Below are 20,244 nucleotides of genomic sequence, written 5' to 3'. Positions count from 1 at the left end.
GTGCTAATTTGTCTCTCTCTCTCCTCACTGAATTAATGACAAATGTATGACAATTGTGCACCTTACTTCACAGTTGAATTTAAATTAGGCCTAACAATGACAAGGAGGGTGAAAATGTTGATTTTAATTTAGAAAGACAATAATGTAATGATGAGTGTGTTATGCCCATTTACCAGCAGCAAATCATTTGACCGTATGCCTTACGGGTTGATACTGTTGGGTTCTGAGAATATTAAATATACTTATTCATGTCACTGAGGGAGAGAGGTTAATGTATAACGTTTACATTGTCAGGATATGTTGTTGTTAGCCATCAGGGATCCTCTGGGAGAAGAGACAGTCTGGTACCAGTCACCATGACAGCCGTGAGCTGGGGAGTAGAGTGAGCACTTTGGGACAGAGGACAGGTCAGATGAAGTGAGGAAGAACATATCACTCAGGTTCTGTCTAGCAACAGAGATGCATTGGCTGTTCAGATATGTAGAAGGAGACTCAGTGTAGGAGGAGACTCAGCATAGGAGAAAGGGTTAAATGTGAGTGCTTGTGTGAAGAATATGTTGTCTGTTCAGCTGTTCGATCCTTTGGGAAGAATAAACTTGGTTTGAGCTTTCATAGTGTCCGTTGAGTTCTTACTCTGATAATTAGAACCTAACAGTTAGCGCTGCGAGCAGGGTTCACCACAATTTGCAGTCAGAACTAGTGAAACAGGAGCCGGCAGCAGAAATAAGTTAGGCACAGTTCCTACACCTGTTATCACTAATTCTGGCACCTTGGGGAGATGAGAGTCGTAGGCTGAACCAATTACAAGATACGGACCTAGAAAGCCAGAGCTTATTCTCATGACCACTCGTGCTTCAGCATTGCTCTGGCTACTAAGAAAAAACATAGAAACATAATAAATGTAAAATGACAATATGTCATTCTGTCGCCAGATAGAAAATGATAAATGACTTCAGTTACGTTTTGGTTAGTCGCCGGTGTTGAAACCAAGTACTTGCTCAATGTTTTTCTGTATCAGGGGAAAGATGAAACCAGGCTAGTGGGTGAGCACCTTTCTGAGACTGGTTTTGAGACTCGTGGAGCCTTACATGGGCAAAGGCAGAAATGTGACCATGGACAACTTCTTCACATCAATTCCCCTGGCAGACAAGTTGATTGCAAAGAAGACTAGCCTGCTCGGAACAATGGACAGAGGCAGGAGATGCCCCCCTCTGCGCAAAACAACATACCAGCAATGCTGTACTCCACATCAGTGATGGAGAGTGTTAAAGCAACACTGTGTACAGATGTTAAATAAGAGTGTTTGCATCCTCAGCACCATGCATCCCACTGGATCTGGCATGTGAGCTTTGTGAGAACCACATGAACGCCAAGAAAGAAGCTACAGCCGCCAAGCCAGCCGCCAAGGCAGCAGGTCCTGCCCTCCTCCTTCCCCAACCACCACAGCTCACACTTGGGACAAATAAGACACGATGTTAAGTCGGCAGGTGCACACAAAACAAGGCCCATACAGTGTGCAGTGCAAGCCATTTTGTTTGTGTGGCTCCATAGTCAGCTGTGTGCTGACTGTGGACCCGAAGCATAAAGAGAAGACGCAATTGATTAATGTGTAAAGGCATGGGTATATGGGCACAATACAGTGTCTGACACAATCAACAAATGACTGTTTTAATATCTTGCTATTTAATATATTCGCATTAATATTTATTTATGCAATTCATCCTTTACAATTGGTAATGCACTGGGGCTTTTGTTTAGGAATACTGCAAATCATTTCACCTATGCTGGTTATATTATTATTATGGTAATCATCGTCATCATTTCAGTTTCTACTTTGTCAAAAGAAGCTGTAACTGGACTTTTTAGAATGATTATAATTCTATTACTAATCAAATCTACAAATAAAGTTGATCAAATGGATGACACAAACATTTTTGTCTATAGGCCTACATTTTTGTAGGACTTTGTAGAATTATACAAAACATATTCTTGACTCTATCGAAACAAAACTATTGTTGTCATTTTTTTATTGATATATCTCCATGAATATTTCTTCAAGCAATTCATCCTTTACAATAGTTTATGCACTATTTATCAAGCATTTATTTATCAAGCATGTTTGTGCAGGTTGATATGCAGCTGATGCATATGCTAAAGAGGATGCCTGGCAATGTCCTCTAGCGGGTGCATTCAGAACGTATTCAGACCCCTTGACTTTTGCCACATTTTGTTACATTATTCTAAAACTGATTGAATAGTTCCCCCCCATCTATCTACACACAATACCCCATAATGACGAAGCAAAAACAGGTTTTTAGAAATGTTTGTAAATGTATTTAATAGAAAAAAAATTACATTGGCATACAGTTGAAGTCGAAAGTTTACATACACCTTAGCCAAATACATTTAAACTGTTTCACAATTCCTAACAATTAATCCTAGTACAAATTCCCTGTTTTAGGTCATTTAGGATTACCACTTTATTTTAAGAATGTGAAATGTCAGAATAATAGTAGAGAATTCTTTTTTTCATCTTTTATTTGCTTTCATTTTTCTTTCACATTCCCAGTGGGTCAGAAGTTTACATACACTCAATTAGTATTTGGTAGCATTGCCTTTAAATTGTTTAACTTGGGTCAAATGTCTCAGGTAGCCTTCCACAAGCTTCCCACAATACGTTGGGTGAATTTTGTCCCATTCCTCCTGAGAGCTGGTGTAACTGAGTCAGGTTTGTAGGCCTCCTTGCTCGCACACGCATTTCCAGTTCTGCCCACAAATGTTCTATAGGGTTGAGGTCAGGGCTTTGTGATGGCCATTCCAATAACTTGACTTTGTTGTCCTTAAGCCATTTTGCCACAACTTTGGAAGTATGCTTGGGGTAATTGTCCATTTGGAAGACCCATTTGGGACCAAGCTTTAACTTCCTGACTGATGTCGTGAGAAGTTGCTTCAATATATCCACATAATTTTCCGGCCTCATGATGCCATCTATTTTGTGAAGTGCACCAGTCCCTCCTGCAGCAAAGCAACCCCACAACATGATGCGGTTGGGATGGCTTGCAAGCCTCCCCCTTTTTCCTCCAAACATAACGATGGTCATTAAGGCCAAACAATTCTATTTTTGTTTCATCAGACCAAAGGACATTTCTCCAAAAAGTATGATCTTTGTCCCCATGTGCAGTTGCAAACCGTAGTCTGGCGTTTTTATGGCAGTTTTGGAGCAGTGGCTTCCTCCTTGCTGAGTGGCTTTTCAGGTTATATCGATATAGGACTCGTTTTACTATGGATATAGATACTTTTGTACCTGTTTCCTCCAGCATCTTCACAAGGTCCTTTGCTGTTGTTCTGGGATTGATTTGCACTTTCCGCACCAAAGTACGTTCATCTCTAGGAAACAGAACGGGTCTCCTTCCTGAGCGGTATGACGGCTGCGTGATCCCAAGGTGTTTATACTTGCGTACTATTTTGTTCTGAGCTCTTGGCTAATTTATTTTGATTTCCCCATGATGTCAAGCAAAGCAGCACTGAGTTTGAAGGTAGGCCATGAAATAGATTTTTTATTTATTTTTATTTCACCCTTATTTAACCAGGTAGGCAAGTTGAGAACAAGTTCTCATTTAAAATTGCGACCTGGCCAAGATAAAGCAAAGCAGTTTGACACATACAACAACACAGAGTTACAAATGGAGTAAAACAAACATACAGTCAATAATACAGTAGAAAAATAAGTCTATATACGATGTGAACAAATGAGGTGAGATAAGGGAGGTAAAGGCAAAAAAAAGGCCATGGTGGCGAAGTAAATACAATATAGCAAGTAAAACACTGGACTGGTAGATTTGCAGTGGAAGAATGTGCAGAGGAGAAATCAAAATAATGCCGTGCAAAGGAGCAAAATAACTAAATCCAGTAGGGGAAGAGGTAGTTGTTTGGGCTAAATTATAGATGGGCTATGTACAGGTGCAGTAATCTGTGAGCTGTTCTGACAGCTGGTGCTTAAAGCGAGTGAGGGAGATGTGTTTGACAGCTCTGACAGCTGGCAGCAGAGAACTGGAAGGAGAGGCGGCAAAAGGAAGAATTGGTTTTGCGGGTGACCAGAGAGATATACCTGCTGGAGCGCGTGCTACAGGTGGGTGCTGTTATGGTGACCAGCGAGCTGAGATAAGGGGGGACTTTACCTAGCAGGATCTTGTAGATGACCTGGAGACAGTGGGTTTGGTGACGAGTATGAAGCGAAGGCCAGCCAACGAGAGCGTACAGGTCGCAGTGGTGGGTAGTATATGGAGCTTTGGTGACAAAACGGATGGGCCTGTGAGAGACTGCATCCAATTTATTGAGTAGGGTATTGGAGGCTATTTTGTAAATGACCGACGAAGTCGAGGATCGGTAGGATGGTCCGTTTTACGAGGGTATGTTTTGCAGCATGAGTGAAGGATGCTTTGTTGCGAAATAGGAAGCCAATTATAGATTTAACATTGGATTGGAGATGTTTGATGTGAATCTGGAAGGAGAGTTTACAGTCTAACCAGACATCTAGGTATTTGTAGTTGTCCACATATTCTAAGTCAGAACCATCCAGAGTAGTGATGCTGGACAGGCGGGCAGGTGCAGGCAGTGATCGGTTGATGAGCATGCATATCTGATTAACAATATGAGTTCATAAGAAGGGATTGTGTGACACGGACAAGGAGTAATTAAAGTTAATGAACACCATTCCAACTAGGAAGAAAGGAATGGTTTGCGGATTAAGTAAACAGATAAGGTAGTTAACCTATGGTTGAACCGCCGAAACTGAGCTCTGGGGTGTTTTAGATAAGGCAGTGAGTGCATTCCTAGGTTCTGTTAATTAGAACTGTCAGCTAAGTGGTGATCGATAATGGTGAGGAGTCAAAAGTTAATTCAGTTGTGTTGTGTGTCTTGTGTATGTGTTAGTGAGTTGGAATGAACTTTGAATGAACTTTTAAAGTTCCCTTTGTCCCGGTCGAGAGGAGGAGATTCATTTTTAGAAGCAATGAAATGACGTCATGTTATTGTATATAAACTGTTGCAGCACGCTCCGAGAATAAATTATGTTACCTATTATTGAAAAGACTGGTCTCCGTCTATTTTATGCAAACAAGAATCTTACAAATTCTCATAAAATAGGGAATTCAATTAATGAAAACATATTGGAATAATTAAATTACAGTAACAGGTAGGATGTGAATAGAGTGGAGGTAAACCTAGGCATTGAGTGATGATGAGAGAGATATTGTCTCTAGAAACATGATTGAAACCAGGTGATGCCATCACATGTGTGGGTGGTGGAACTGAAAGGTTGGATAAAGTATAATGAGCAGGGTTAGAGGCTCTACAGTGAAATAAGCCAATAAACACTAACCAGAACAGCACTGGACAAGGCATATTGACATTAAGGAGAGGCATGCTTAGTCGAGTGATCATAAGGGTCCAGTGAGTAGTGAGGTTGGTTGGAGTCACGGCGATTCAGACAGCTAGCCGGTCCATGGGTAGCAAGCTAGCAGAGGATGGAGGTCTGTTTTTAGCCACCTCGTGCGTTTCCGTCCGTAGATTAGTGAGGTTCTGTGTGGTAGAGGGGACCAATCTAATTGGCAAAATTGATATAGTTATAGTGACCTGGACCGCCCCTCTTTTTTTGTGTCGTCATTTTTTGGGGATGTAGTCTGGCCCGGCTTTCGACCAAATTATAAACGTCTATGATTGGTTCAGATTTTTTTCATTTATCTTACTGGGACTATTCTCGATTTGCAGGGGTATGGGAGGGCAATTCTTTTTGCCTTGCTTAGGGCCGCAGAACGGCCAGGACCAGGCTTGGCTGTTTCAAAATATTGCGATAAAGATATCTTACAATATGGGTATTGCATATGTCAATATTGCAATTAATTGTGCAGCCCTAATGTGATTTGTCATTGTCATAATTCATTCCCTATAATAATTCAAGGAACTGTCTAGGCCAGACAATACAAATAGAGCCATTCTCTTCAGACAAATTGATAAGCAGTAATATTTAATTAGATAATGGAGCTTATGAGTTATATAAAAACAAATATTTAAATATTTTCTGATTTTTATTTTCTTCTACATATTATGTCACACTTATGTTCTGGATGGTGTTTTTGATCAACTAAGAACTTGTAATGTGTCCGTCTCTGTCTGCAGCTTCCTTGGCCAAGGTCTGCCATCTCAGATGATGGGAATGGGACGAGCATCAATGCCCCCTTGGGTACTGGGAGGGGGCCCACTGTGGCCCCTGCTCTTCCTCCTAGCCCCATCCTGTCTTCGCTGATTCCCCTCTTGCCCACCCAAAGAGGCCCACATGGCTCCAGGTAGATGTCCAACTGAGGGAGAACTTAAAATGGAGGCCACCTGGTAAGTACCATCCATATAGTAACTAAATACCAGTATTGGTCAAACCATGTTCTGAAAACATATATTGTTATGAAGTAAATGATGTTGTTATTGTTGCTATAAATGACTTTACTGTTGTTGAAGGCAATCAAATGATGAGGCAGAAATGTATTTGTATACAGTGAGCTCCAAAACTTTTGGGACATTGACCATTCTTGTTGTTGTTTTGGCTCTTTACTCCAGCACTTTGTACTTGAAATGTTCCAAGGACTATAAGGTAGGCTTGGGCGGTATCCATATTTCTATATTGTCATACCGTCCTTCTCTCACCTCGGAATTTACGGTATTAACAGCATAGCAGACAAGGGGGCGCTTAAAGTGCAAGAAAAGCCTATATTACTAGAATGTTATTACCAGAATGCTATTACCATAATGCTATTACCAGAATGCTATTACCAGAATGCAAACTAAATTAGTACAAACTAAAAGCTCAATTCTAATGAGTGAAAACGAACAAACTAATTGCAAAGACAGGCAAATCCAGCTCATAAAGTTATACAAGCATGGCTAGTAGCTACCGAATGTCGTTTTTGGTGATTGGACACTTAGAAGAGAAAATGTGCAAATAAAGAAAGGTGTAATGCATGCATTTTCTAAAGGAAGAGCAGCATGTGTACATGGAGCAGAGGGGAAAAGAACCGAAGAGGTGAAAAAATGCTAGTAGGAAGCACAGGGGGAAAATGGCAGCTGTACAGAACTCATCCAGAGATCTTTGACTTCTGGCAGAAAGCCGCTATAAAATATCTTATGGCAAACATTTAGTAATAAATTGCATACAAGTGTAACTTCCTCACCTCGTGTACACCTCATAACAGAGACTCACAAATATCAGATCCCCAAGACATGCTAACCTCGCACCATTACAATGACTGGGGAGGTTAGCATTTTCAAGGTTTATGAGTCTAACTTTCTCCCTTATCATTTTTCAGGATTATCTGTAATCATGGTAGCATCCACATTAATGTAGAAGTGTGTAACGGCGTTCGTCTGTTGAAGAAAGAGAGTCGGACCGAAATGCAGCGTGTTGGTTACTCATGACTTTAATGAAAGAAAACGCGGTACATGAAATAGCTGAAACTAAATACAAAAACAACAGAACGGAACGAGAAACTAATTACAGCCTATCTGGTGACTACAACACAGAGACAGGAACAATCACCCACGAAATACAAAGCGAAACTCAGGCTGCCTAAATACGGTTCCCAATCAGAGACAACGATAAGCACCTGACTCTGATTGAGAATCGCCTCAGGCAGCCAAGCCTAACAACACCCCTAATCAGCCGCGATCCCAAATAATACAAACCCCAATACGAATACAACATATAAACCCATGTCACACCCTGGCCTACCCAAACATATAACAAAAACACAAAATACAATGACCAAGGCGTGACAAAGTGTTTAGAAACATTATTCTTATTTACAATAGAAGTGATTCCAAATGACACTACATTATTTACCATTCATTAAAACGGGGCACAAAATAATCTGAAACACAACCAAAACAAACAGCAAATGCATCCAACAAATGTGTAGTCACAAACTTGATGAAGTCATTCCGTGCTATGAATATGGGACCAAATACTTTTTACTATAATATACATAAGTGAATTTGTCCCAATACTTTTGGTCCCCTAAAATGGGGGTACTATGTACAAACTGTGCTGTCATTTCTAAAACGGTCCACCCGATATGGATGAAAATACCCTCAATTCTAAAGTGCTGGAGTACAGAGCCAAAACAACAACAATTGTGTCACTGTCCCAATATTGTTGAAGCTCATTATATTATGAATTGTGTGTTTTATGACTAGGTCTAACAGTCATTGAACGGATATTTTCTCCTTTTTCAGTAAACCATTGCCAAAGATTGGTACCAAAGGAGTAACATTGCACATAGGTTCAAACCATATCACCATTGGCTGCAGAAACGAGGCAGTCTATCAGTACCATGTCACTTTCACGTAAGTACATGTATTAGGGAAAAAAAGAGCAACAATCCTGTGAAAAATATCTGCTGTAGAAATAACAATGCAGCCTTCATTAAGGCACATCATAGCAAAACATTTTACAACAGAAAACAATGGTTCTTATTGGACAGGTTCAGGTAGTCCCTCCCTGTTTACATTATGTTGTCTTCCATTTGGTCTCAAAAAATACACCCCAGTGCTGCAATATGGTCCACCACCAATTGACCTTTTTAAATTTTGAGAAATTGGAGGTGTTTTTGTTTTAAAGGCCTGTTGTCTACCTATGAGAGACGTTCTCTGGGGGAAAACCTGCCCTAAGTCGTCTGAATTTAGCTAATCTCCCCTTGTTCTCTTCATGGAGTCCGAAATCCGAGCAAGGGTAGCATTCCAGAGGGACATCAGAGACTGTAACGTTCTTTGCTTCACGGAAATATGGCTCACTGGAGAGACGTTATCGGAGGCGGTGTAGCCAGCGGGTTTCTCCACGCATCGCGCCGACAGAAACAAACATCTTTCTGGTAAGAAGAGGGGCGGGGGCGTATGCCTTATGGCTAACGAGACATGGTGTGATGAAAGAAACATACAGGAACTCAAATCCTTCTGTTCACCTGATTTAGAATTCCTCACGATCAAATGTAGACAGGCATTATCTACCAAGAGAATTCTCTTCGATTATAATCACATCCGTATATATCCCCCCCAAGCAGACACATCGATGGCTCTGAACAAACTTTATTTGACTCTTTGCAAACTGGAATCCATTTATCCGGAGGCTGCATTCACATTTACATTTACATTTAAGTCATTTAGCAGACGCTCTTATCCAGAGCGACTTACAAATTGGTGCATACACCTTATGACAACCAGTGGAACAGCCACTTGCATCTAAATCTTGTTGGGGGGAGAAGGGGGGTGAGAAGGATTACTTACCCTTACTTACCCTATCCTAGGTATTCCTTGAAGAGGTGGGGTTTCAGGTGTCTCCGGAAGGTGGTGATTGACTCCGCTGTCCTGGCGTCGTGAGGGAGTTTGTTCCACCATTGGGGGCCAGAGCAGCGAACAGTTTTGACTGGGCTGAGCGGGAACTGTACTTCCTCAGTGGTAGGGAGGCGAGCAGGCCAGAGGTGGATGAACGCAGTGCCCTTGTTTGGGTGTAGGGCCTGATCAGAGCCTGGAGGTACTGAGGTGCCGTTCCCCTCACAGCTCCGTAGGCGAGCACCATGGTCTTGTAGCGGATGCGAGCTTCAACTGGAAGCCAGTGGAGAGAGCGGAGGAGCGGGGTGACGTGAGAGAACTTGGGAAGGTTGAACACCAGACGGGCTGCGGCGTTCTGGATGAGTTGTAGGGGTTTAATGGCACAGGCAGGGAGCCCAGCCAACAGCGAGTTGCAGTAATCAAGACGGGAGATGACAAGTGCCTGGATTAGGACCTGCGCCGCTTCCTGTGTGAGGCAGGGTCGTACTCTGCGGATGTTGTAGAGCATGAACCTACAGGAACGGGACACCGCCTTGATGTTAGTTGAGAACGTCAGGGTGTTGTCCAGGATCACGCCAAGGTTCTTAGCGCTCTGGGAGGAGGACACAATGGAGTTGTCAACCGTGATGGCGAGATCATGGAACGGGCAGTCCTTCCCCGGGAGGAAGAGGAGCTCCGTCTTGCTGAGGTTCAGCTTGAGGTGGTGATCCGTCATCCACACTGATATGTCTGCCAGACATGCAGAGATGCGATTCGCCACCTGGTCATCAGAAGGGGGAAAGGAGAAGATTAATTGTGTGTCGTCTGCATAGCAATGATAGGAGAGACCATGTGAGGTTATGACAGAGCCAAGTGACTTGGTGTATAGCGAGAATAAGAGAGGGCCTAGAACAGAGCCCTGGGGGACACCAGTGGTGAGAGCGCGTGGTGAGGAGACAGATTCTCGCCACGCCACCTGGTAGGAGCGACCTGTCAGGTAGGACGCAATCCAGCGTGGGCCGCGCCGGAGATGCCCAACTCGGAGAGGGTGGAGAGGAGGATCTGATGGTTCACAGTATCGAAGGCAGCCGATAGGTCTAGAAGGATGAGAGCAGAGGAGAGAGAGTTAGCTTTAGCAGTGCGGAGCGCCTCCGTGATACAGAGAAGAGCAGTCTCAGTTGAATGACTAGTCTTGAAACCTGACTGATTTGGATCAAGAAGGTCATTCTGAGAGAGATAGCGGTAGAGCTGGCCAAGGACGGCACGCTCAAGAGTTTTGGAGAGAAAAGAGAGAAGGGATACTGGTCTGTAGTTGTTGACATCGGAGGGATCGAGTGTAGGTTTTTTCAGAAGGGGTGCAACTCTCGCTCTCTTGAAGACGGGAGGGACGTAGCCAGCGGTCAGGGATGAGTTGATGAGCGAGGTAAGGTAAGGGAGAAGGTCTCCGGAAATGGTCTGGAGAAGAGAGGAGGGGATAGGGTCAAGCGGGCAGGTTGTTGGGCGGCCGGCCGTCACAAGACGCGAGATTTCATCTGGAGAGAGAGGGGAGAAAGAGGTCAGAGCATAGGGTAGGGCAGTGTGAGCAGAACCAGCGGTGTCGTTTGACTTAGCAAACGAGGATCGGATGTCATCGACCTTCTTTTCAAAATGGTTGACGAAGTCATCTGCAGAGAGGGAGGAGGGAGGGGGGGAGGATTCAGGAGGGAGGAGAAGGTGGCAAAGAGCTTCCTAGGGTTAGAGGCAGATGCTTGGAATTTAGAATGGTAGAAAGTGGCTTTAGCAGCAGAGACAGAGGAGGAAAATGTAGAGAGGAGGGAGTGAAAGGATGCCAGGTCCGCAGGGAGGCGAGTTTTCCTCCATTTCCGCTCGGCTGCCCGGAGCCCTGTTCTGTGAGCTCGCAATGAGTCATTCATTGTAACTGGGGATTTTAACAAGGCTAATCTGAAAACAAGACTCCCTAAATTTTATCAGCATATCGATTGCGCAACCAGGGGTGGAAAAACCTTGGATCATTGTTACTCTAAATTCCGCGACGCATATAAGGCCCTGCCCCGCCCTCCTTTCGGAAAAGCTGACCACGACTCCATTTTGTTGATCCCTGCCTACAGACAGAAACTAAAACAAGAGGCTCCCACGCTGAGGTCTGTCCAACGCTGGTCCGACCAAGCTGACTCCACACTCCAAGACTGCTTCCATCACGTGGACTGGGATATGTTTCGTATTGCGTCAGATAACAATATTGACGAATACGCTGATTCGGTGTGCGAGTTCATTAGAACGTGCGTTGAAGATGTCGTTCCCATAGCAACGATTAAAACATTCCCTAACCAGAAACCGTGGATTGATGGCAGCATTCGCGTGAAACTGAAAGCGCGAACCACTGCTTTTAATCAGGGCAAGGTGACTGGTAACATGACCGAATACAAACAGTGCAGCTATTCCCTCCGCAAGGCTATCAAACAAGCTAAGCGTCAGTACAGAGACAAAGTAGAATCTCAATACAACGGCTCAGACACAAGAGGCATGTGGCAGGGTCTACAGTCAATCACGGACTTCAAGAAGAAATCCAGCCCAGTCACGGACCAGGATGTCTTGCTGCCAGGCAGACTAAATAACTTTTTTGCACGCTTTGAGGACAATACAGTGCCACTGACACGGCCTGCAATGAAAACATGCGGACTCTCCTTCACTGCAGCCGAGGTGAGTAAGACATTTAAACGTGTTAACCCTCGCAAGGCTGCAGGCCCAGACGGCATCCCCAGCCGCGCCCTCAGAGCATGCGCAGACCAGCTGGCCGGTGTGTTTACGGACATATTCAATCAATCCCTATACCAGTCTGCTGTTCCCACATGCTTCAAGAGGGCCACCATTGTTCCTGTTCCCAAGAAAGCTAAGGTAACTGAGCAAAACGACTACCGCCCCGTAGCACTCACTTCCGTCATCATGAAGTGCTTTGAGAGACTAGTCAAGGACCATATCACCTCCACCCTACCTGACACCCTAGACCCACTCCAATTTGCTTACCGCCCAAATAGGTCCACAGACGATGCAATCTCAACCACACTGCACACTGCCCTAACCCATCTGGACAAGAGGAATACCTATGTGAGAATGCTGTTCATCGACTACAGCTCGGCATTCAACACCATAGTACCCTCCAAGCTCGTCATCAAGCTCGAGACCCTGGGTCTCGACCCCGCCCTGTGCAACTGGGTACTGGACTTCCTGACGGTCCGCCCCATGTGGTGAGGGTAGGCAACAACATCTCCACCCCGCTGATCCTCAACACTGGGGCCCCACAAGGGTGCGTTCTGAGCCCTCTCCTGTACTCCCTGTTCACCCACGACTGTGTGGCCACGCACGCCTCCAACTCAATCATCAAGTTTGCGGACGACACAACAGTGGTAGGCTTGATTACCAACAACGACGAGACGGCCTACAGGGAGGAGGTGTGGACTTCAGGAAACAGCAGAGGGAACACCCCCCTATCCATGGAACAGTAGTGGAGAGGGTAGCAAGTTTTAAGTTCCTCGGCATATACATCACAGACAAACTGAATTGGTCCACTCACACAGACAGCATCGTGAAGAAGGCGCAGCAGCGCCTCTTCAACCTCAGGAGGCTGAAGAAATTCGGCTTGTCACCAAAAGCACTCACAAACTTCTACAGATGCACAATCGAGAGCATCCTGGCGGGCTGTATCACCGCCTGGTACGGCAACTGCTCCGCCCACAACCGTAAGGCTCTCCAGAGGGTAGTGAGGTCTGCACAACGCATCACCGGGGGCAAACTACCTGCCCTCCAGGACACCTACACCACCCGATGTTACAGGAAGGCCATAAAGATCATCAAGGACATCAACCACCCGAGCCACTGCCTGTTCACCCCGCTATCATCCAGAAGGCGAGGTCAGTACAGGTGCATCAAAGCTGGAACCGAGAGACTGAAAAACAGCTTCTATCTCAAGGCCATCAGACTGACTCAACTCCAGCCACTTTAATAATGGGAATTGATGGGAAATGATGTAAATATATCACTAGCCACTTTAAACAATGCTACCTTATATAATGTTACTTACCCTACATTATTCATCTCATATGCATATACTGTACGCTATATCATCGACTGCATCCTTATGTATTACATGTATCACTAGCCACTTTAACTATGCCACTTTGTTTACATACTCATCTCATATGTATATACTGTACTCGATACCATCTACTGTATCTTGCCTATGCTGCTCTGTACCATCACTCATTCATATAACTTTATGTACATATTCTTTATCCCCTTACACTGTGTATAAGACAGTAGTTTTGGAATTGTTAGTTAGATTACTTGTTGGTTATTACTGCATTGTCGGAACTAGAAGCACAAGCATTTCGCTACACTCGCATTAACATCTGCTAACCATGTGTATGTGACAAATAAAATTGGATTTGATTTGATTTGAGTCATCTATTGTGCTCGTTTGATAGTTTCAAGGAAAAACAATTGCTTTCTTGAGAGGCCTCAAATGTTTTACACATGAGGCCAGACTGTTTAAAACGGTCAATTTCCCCCTAAATCCTAAAAAGCTTTTTCACTGAAGTAGCTCATTTTACAAATCAAATATATACCCCCCAAAAAAGCCTGGCGGGTACACCAAATGTTACATTTGTCTGGTTAGACGAGACATTAGTGTTCTCTCCCTGTGTGTTGTCAAGGTTAATGAGGATCCTGGGACTGAAGCATGTGGGGCGGAATCATTATGTTCCAAAAAGCGCAGTCATACTTGGGAACATCGGGAAGGAATTCAAATTGTCCACAGACTGAGAAATTATACTCCAACTGAAATCTCTTGGATAATAGCAGCTGACTCAAGCCACTTGGTTTCCATCTTCATATTCTAGGCTGCAGGTGTGGCAAGGTTACTCAATGTGCAGAATGCACACTGGCAGAAGCCTGTACCTCCAGGTGGATGTGTCCCACAAAGTGCTATGAAACGAGTCCGTCCTTGACTGCATGTGAGTTCAACCTAACCACTTAGAAAAATGGTTACATTACGTCACTGACTAACTTGTCTAATACTCTAAAATATGCATGATAAATCTGTTCTCTGGACAGGTATTTTGAGGTGTACACTGAGTGTACAAAACATGAAGGACACCTGCTCTTTCCATGACAGACTGACTAGGTGAATCCAGGTGAAAACTATGATCCTTATTGATGTCACCTTACTTGTCCCATTGAGGGTGAATCAGTAAGACAAAGATTTAAGTGCCTTTGAACGTGGTATGGTAGTAGGTACCAGGCGCACCGGTTTGTGCCAAGAACTGCAATGCTGCTGGGTTGTTCCACACTCAACAGTTGTGTATCAAGAATGGTCCACGACCCAATGGACATCCAGCCAACTTGACACAACTGTGGGGTGCAAGTCAATATTAAGGTGTTCTTAATGTTTGGTATACTCAGTGTAGATACATACACATTGTGTTTATACCCACGTGGTGCACTGTCTACTATAGTTCATACTAATTTAAAACACTTTTTTGACAAAGATATTTACAAATAGCATTTTCACTAATACACTCATATTTCAACAAATATTGACAAGTTCTCACAGAAAGTGCATCAGCCTGCTCATAGAGATTTGGACACCGAGTATGCGTCAACCACTTCAAAACAACCTCAGGGACTTGTGAGACTGAGGGGTTGTCTAGTCTTGGTCACTAAAGGGACATATGCTGGGAAACAATTGGGCTGACTTGCAGGACCTTCAGTGGTAACCTTTGTCCTTTTGACCCCTCTGCATCCCAGGAAAGTGATCTACCAGAAAAGCAGGGAGAGCTTCTGGGATGAGTGCACCAAAGAGCTGATTGGCAGCATTGTCATCACCCGCTTGAACAACCACACCTACCGCATCCCTCAAAGATTCCTTCAACATGGCCGACTACAGGTAAGGCCGGGTCTGAAGTTGCCCATTCATTCGATCTCAAGCAGGCAACTAATCTATGTTTTTGAACAGAGCCGAGTGTGTTATTCAAGTGCATTTCCTATGTGTGTATTACAACCGTTTTCCTGTAATATGAACAGCAAAAACTACGGCATCACCATAAAAGATATGGCCCAACCCATATGGGGCGAGTCAGTGTTGGGATTAATCTCAACATACTCTGTTTTCATAGCTCTTACTGATGTTCTACTATCACACATGCTTTATAAATAGTCGTTTTGAGTTTCTATTGAGGAGTTGGAGACATTCTTCTCCATATAGATACAATACGTTCTATTTAATTGAGTGTTTTTCTTTTACAGCACATCATAACCGGCATGATCCTGCTTCTGCCTGAGCTCTCCTTCATGACTGGAATCCCTGACCAAATGAGAACGGACTTCCGAGCCATGATGGTAAAATCATTGTGTCAGCAATGCATTCTATTCCCTGGGGGGTTTTCTGTGACATTTACATTCTGTGACATCCACAGTCCATGATGGCAGCACAGTGATTTTGATAACGCAGCATTTGATTACACATTAGCTGGTTACTATTGTTTTCTTTCAAATGTTGTGCTTATTTGAGTTTTCCTGACTCAATTAAATCAATTGAATCATCCAAAAATTGTACACCATAAACCCAGCTGGCAATCCAGACAGGCTGAATGTAGTGCTCTAAGTATTGGGGATGGGGAAACAAATACTATTTGAACCCAGACACGTCAGAGATTAAATGGGAAGGGCAAAGTCAGAGTAATTATATTGTTATAGAATGAAAGTGACGGTTTAACCGTCCCAGGACCTGACAATGCACATCAATGTGAGTGAGGAGTGAGCAGCACACCCACTCCCTGAAGCAGCTCCTGAAGAACACCAACCCAGAGGCCCAGATGGAGTTGGCACACTGGGGGCTGGAGATCAGCCAAGACATCCTGGTGGTGAGGATACACACAGCACAGTTTAAAAAATCTACATTTGACGGAAATTTGTTGTGTCGCTGAAGTCGCACATAAAATGAACAGTCATTTATCTGGTGGTGAGGCTCCACACAGATCATTAGACATGCTCACTCACACATTACTCTTAAAAAATCCATCAAGTGAAATGGACAGCAATAGGTCAGTCGTGTGTTAAATTAAATGCACAATTAATTAGAGCCCGACTGATATTATCTGCAGATGTTAGCCTTTCACAGAAACATTTGTATTAGTCTTTATTCCACCATTTAAAGCACCGATATTGTGTACATAGAATTAACAAATACATGTGCTCATTTGCAGTTATTTTTTATAATATTTCAATGGTTGCCTGAAGAGGGCGCTCTGAGCTGCTCATTGAACATCATTTAGCCTTTCACTCAATCTGTCCAATTTATTACCTTATCGCCCGTAAATGTAAATAAAAACTATAAAGAGTTTATATAATGTGTCATTACATACATATTTGACGGTTTGTGTATCGAATTTGAATCGGGTTGTTAAGGCGTTGCTAAAGTGATCTTAAGAAGTAAACAGAGGCTTTGAGAGTCATGATCGCATGCAGTGATGATGCAAAAAATGACTAGGTATCCCCCCTTACCCCGTCACTGTCCATTTATTGTTTTTAACGATGAGAAGTGCTCCACCTGGTGGAGAGAGGTTGTAAGACAGAAATAGTAGCTTTATGCGTGCTGTACGTTACGGCATGACACGTCACGGTGTAACGGAGGGTCCGTTTATTCAACTTTTCTCCAAAACTATAGATCCATTACCATGTCCATCAACGCTTGAATAGAAACGTAGTTCACACCCCAGATTTTGAAGTCAACACAGTCGCTACAGTCCCATTAATTTTCTTTGCAGCCTCGTTTGAATGTCGCGGTTGCGCACATTTGTACGGAATGGGGTGAGTTTACGTTAGCTAACCAGCAATGTAATTAAGCTCTCTTGCCAGAAAGGTAGTTAGCCTAGCTAGCTAGCAAGCAATCTGTCCTACATATGTGTCAACATTGACTCATCCTTCATACAAAAATAACACTGTTACTGTCTAGGGCTATTATGTTAGTGGGCTTAGTTAGTTGGCGCAGTGTTCATGTTGTCATGCTGGTCACGTGGTTGCTAAGCCTATCGTCAAGCAATCCCTCAATCAGGGTATGAATCGAGAAACCAGCCTATTTTCCATGAAAGTAAGTAACATAACAATTTCAAAGCTATGCGATATTACAGAGAACAAGTTAATTGTCTCAAATCTCTGAAAATATTTACGTTTTACTTGTTGATGAAATTCATGCTAATGTTGTTCTTTTGAGCTGGTGCACAATTGACTCCCATACATTCCCATGAAGGACAGCTCTTGTCCTAGAATCTCCCAGAATGCACCATGCGGTCCATTGACAATGCATGGGAACATACACAATGGGAACGATTCCAATGGAGTTTACAATCTCCTGAAAATTCTCTGAACAAGCTCTCATTGCACGGTTGTCATAAATAGTTTATTTACATGACATTTGACTGTTGTAAAGCACTGTAGTGTAGTCTTAAAATCTGGGGAGGGGCCAGCTGAGTGTGTGAAATGCTCTACAACAAAGCTTTCTTAGTGTCCAACAAGCTTTCTCTGCCCTTAACCTTGAACACCTCCAAAACAAAGGTCATATGGTTTGGTAAGAAGACTCTCCCCACAGGTGTGATTACTACCACTGAGGGTATAGAGCTTGAGGTAGTCACCTCATACAAGTACTTGGGAGTATGGCTAGACGGTACACTGTCCTTCTCTCAGCACATATCAAAGCTGCAGGCTAAAGTTAAATCTTGACTTGGTTTCCTCTATCATAATCGCTCCTCTTTCACCCCAGCTGCCAAACTAACACTGATTTAGATGACCATCCTACCTATGCTAGATTACGGAGAAGTCATTTATAGATCAGCGGGTAAGAGTGCTCTCTAGCGGCTAGATGTTCTTTACCATTCGGCCATCACTGCACTCTACAATCGTCTGTAAATTGGTAATCTCTGTATACCCGTCGCAAGACCCACTGGTAGATGCTTATTTATTAAACTCTCTTAGGCCTCATTCCCCCTTATCTGAGATATCTACTGCAGCCCTTATCCTCCACATACAACACCCGTTCTGCCAGTCATATTCTGTTAAAGTTCCCCAAGGCACACACATCCCTGAGAGTTGTGGTTACTTCATGTGATGTATTGTTGGCTCTACCTTCTTACCCTTTGATGTTGTCTGTGCCCAATAATGTTTTGACCATGTTTTGTGCTGGCCATGCTGTCATGTGTTACGGCCATGCTGTCATGTGTTGCTGTCATGTGTTACGGCCATGCTGTCATGTGTTACGGCCATGCTGTCATGTGTTGCTGTCATGTGTTGCGGCCATGCTTTTCATGTGTTGCGGCCATGCTGTCATGTGTTACGGCCATGCTGTCATGTGTTGCTGCCATGCTGTCATGTGTTGCTGTCATGTGTTACGGCCATGCTTTTCATGTGTTACGGCCATGCTGTCATGTGTTACGGCCATGCTGTCATGTGTTGCTGCCATGTGTTGCTGTCATGTGTTACGGCCATACTGTCATGTGTTGCGGCCATGCTGTCATGTGTTGCGGCCATGCTGTCATGTGTTACGGCCATGCTGTCATGTGTTGCGGCCATGCTGCCATGTGTTGCTGTCATGTGTTACGGCCATGCTGTCATGTGTTGCGGCCATGCTGTCATGTGTTACGGCCATGCTGTCATGTGTTGCGGCCATGCTGTCATGTGTTGCGGCCATGCTGCCATGTGTTGCTGTCATGTGTTACGGCCATGCTGTCATGTGTTACGGCCATGCTGTCATGTGTTGCGGCCATGCTGTCATGTGTTACGGCCATGCTGTCATGTGTTGCGGCCATGCTGTCATGTGTTACGGCCATGCTGTCATGTGTTGCTGTCATGTGTTATGGCCATGCTGTCATGTGTTACGGCCATGCTGTCATGTGTTACGGCCATGCTGTCATGTGTTACGGCCATGCTGTCATGTGTTGCTGCCATGCTGTCATGTGTTGCTGTCATGTGTTACGGCCATGCTGTCATGTGTTACGGCCATGCTGTCATGTGTTACGGCCATGCTGTCGTGTTGCTGCAATGTGTTGCTGTCATGTGTTACGGCCATGCTGTCATGTGTTACGGCCATGATGTCATGTGTTACGGCCATGCTGTCATGTGTTGCGGCCATGCTGTCATGTGTTGCTGTCATGTGTTATGGCCATGCTGTCATGTGTTACGGCCATGCTGTCATGTGTTACGGCCATGCTGTCATGTGTTGCTGCCATGCTGTCATGTGTTTCTGTCATGTGTTATGGCCATGCTGTCATGTGTTGCGGCCATGCTGTCATGTGTTTCTGTCATGTGTTATGGCCATGCTGTCATGTGTTGCGGCCATGCTGTCATGTGTTGCGGCCATGCTGTCATGTGTTGCTGTCATGTGTTGCGGCCATGCTGTCATGTGTTACGGCCATGCTGTCATGTGTTGCGGCCATGCTGTCATGTGTTGCTGTCATGTGTTATGGCCATGCTGTCATGTGTTGCGGCCATGCTGTCATGTGTTACGGCCATGCTGTCATGTGTTACGGCCATGCTGTCATGTGTTGCTGCCATGCTGTCATGTGTTGCTGTCATGTGTTACGGCCATGCTGTCATGTGTTACGGCCATGCTGTCATGTGTTACGGCCATGCTGTCGTGTTGCTGCCATGTGTTGCTGTCATGTGTTACGGCCATGCTGTCATGTGTTACGGCCATGCTGTCATGTGTTACGGCCATGATGTCATGTGTTGCGGCCATGCTGTCATGTGTTGCTGTCATGTGTTATGGCCATGCTGTCATGTGTTGCGGCCATGCTGTCGTGTGTTACGGCCATGCTGTCGTGTGTTACGGCCATGCTGTCATGTGTT

The 20,244-nt window shown here is 44.3% G+C and overlaps 1 protein-coding gene and 1 pseudogene across 1 annotated transcript; both read left to right on the top strand.

Annotated features, from left to right (window-relative positions):
- The window catches only part of LOC118358448 (piwi-like protein 2), a 28,429-nt pseudogene that overhangs the window by 4,254 nt on the left and 3,931 nt on the right, over positions 1-20,244 (top strand).
- On the top strand, positions 9,453-14,240 carry LOC127911710 (uncharacterized). The gene is made up of 2 exons (XM_052479008.1): positions 9,453-12,246; positions 12,387-14,240. The coding sequence occupies exons 1-2, from the start codon at positions 11,563-11,565 to the stop codon at positions 12,852-12,854; spliced, it is 1,152 nt and encodes a 383-aa protein (XP_052334968.1). The 5' UTR covers positions 9,453-11,562; the 3' UTR covers positions 12,855-14,240.

The sequence above is a fragment of the Oncorhynchus keta genome, chromosome 25 (assembly GCF_023373465.1).
Source record: "Oncorhynchus keta strain PuntledgeMale-10-30-2019 chromosome 25, Oket_V2, whole genome shotgun sequence".
Taxonomy (NCBI): Eukaryota; Metazoa; Chordata; class Actinopteri; order Salmoniformes; family Salmonidae; genus Oncorhynchus; species Oncorhynchus keta.
The sequence above is the reverse complement of the archived record's forward strand: the minus strand, read 5'-3'. Positions and strand labels throughout refer to the sequence as shown.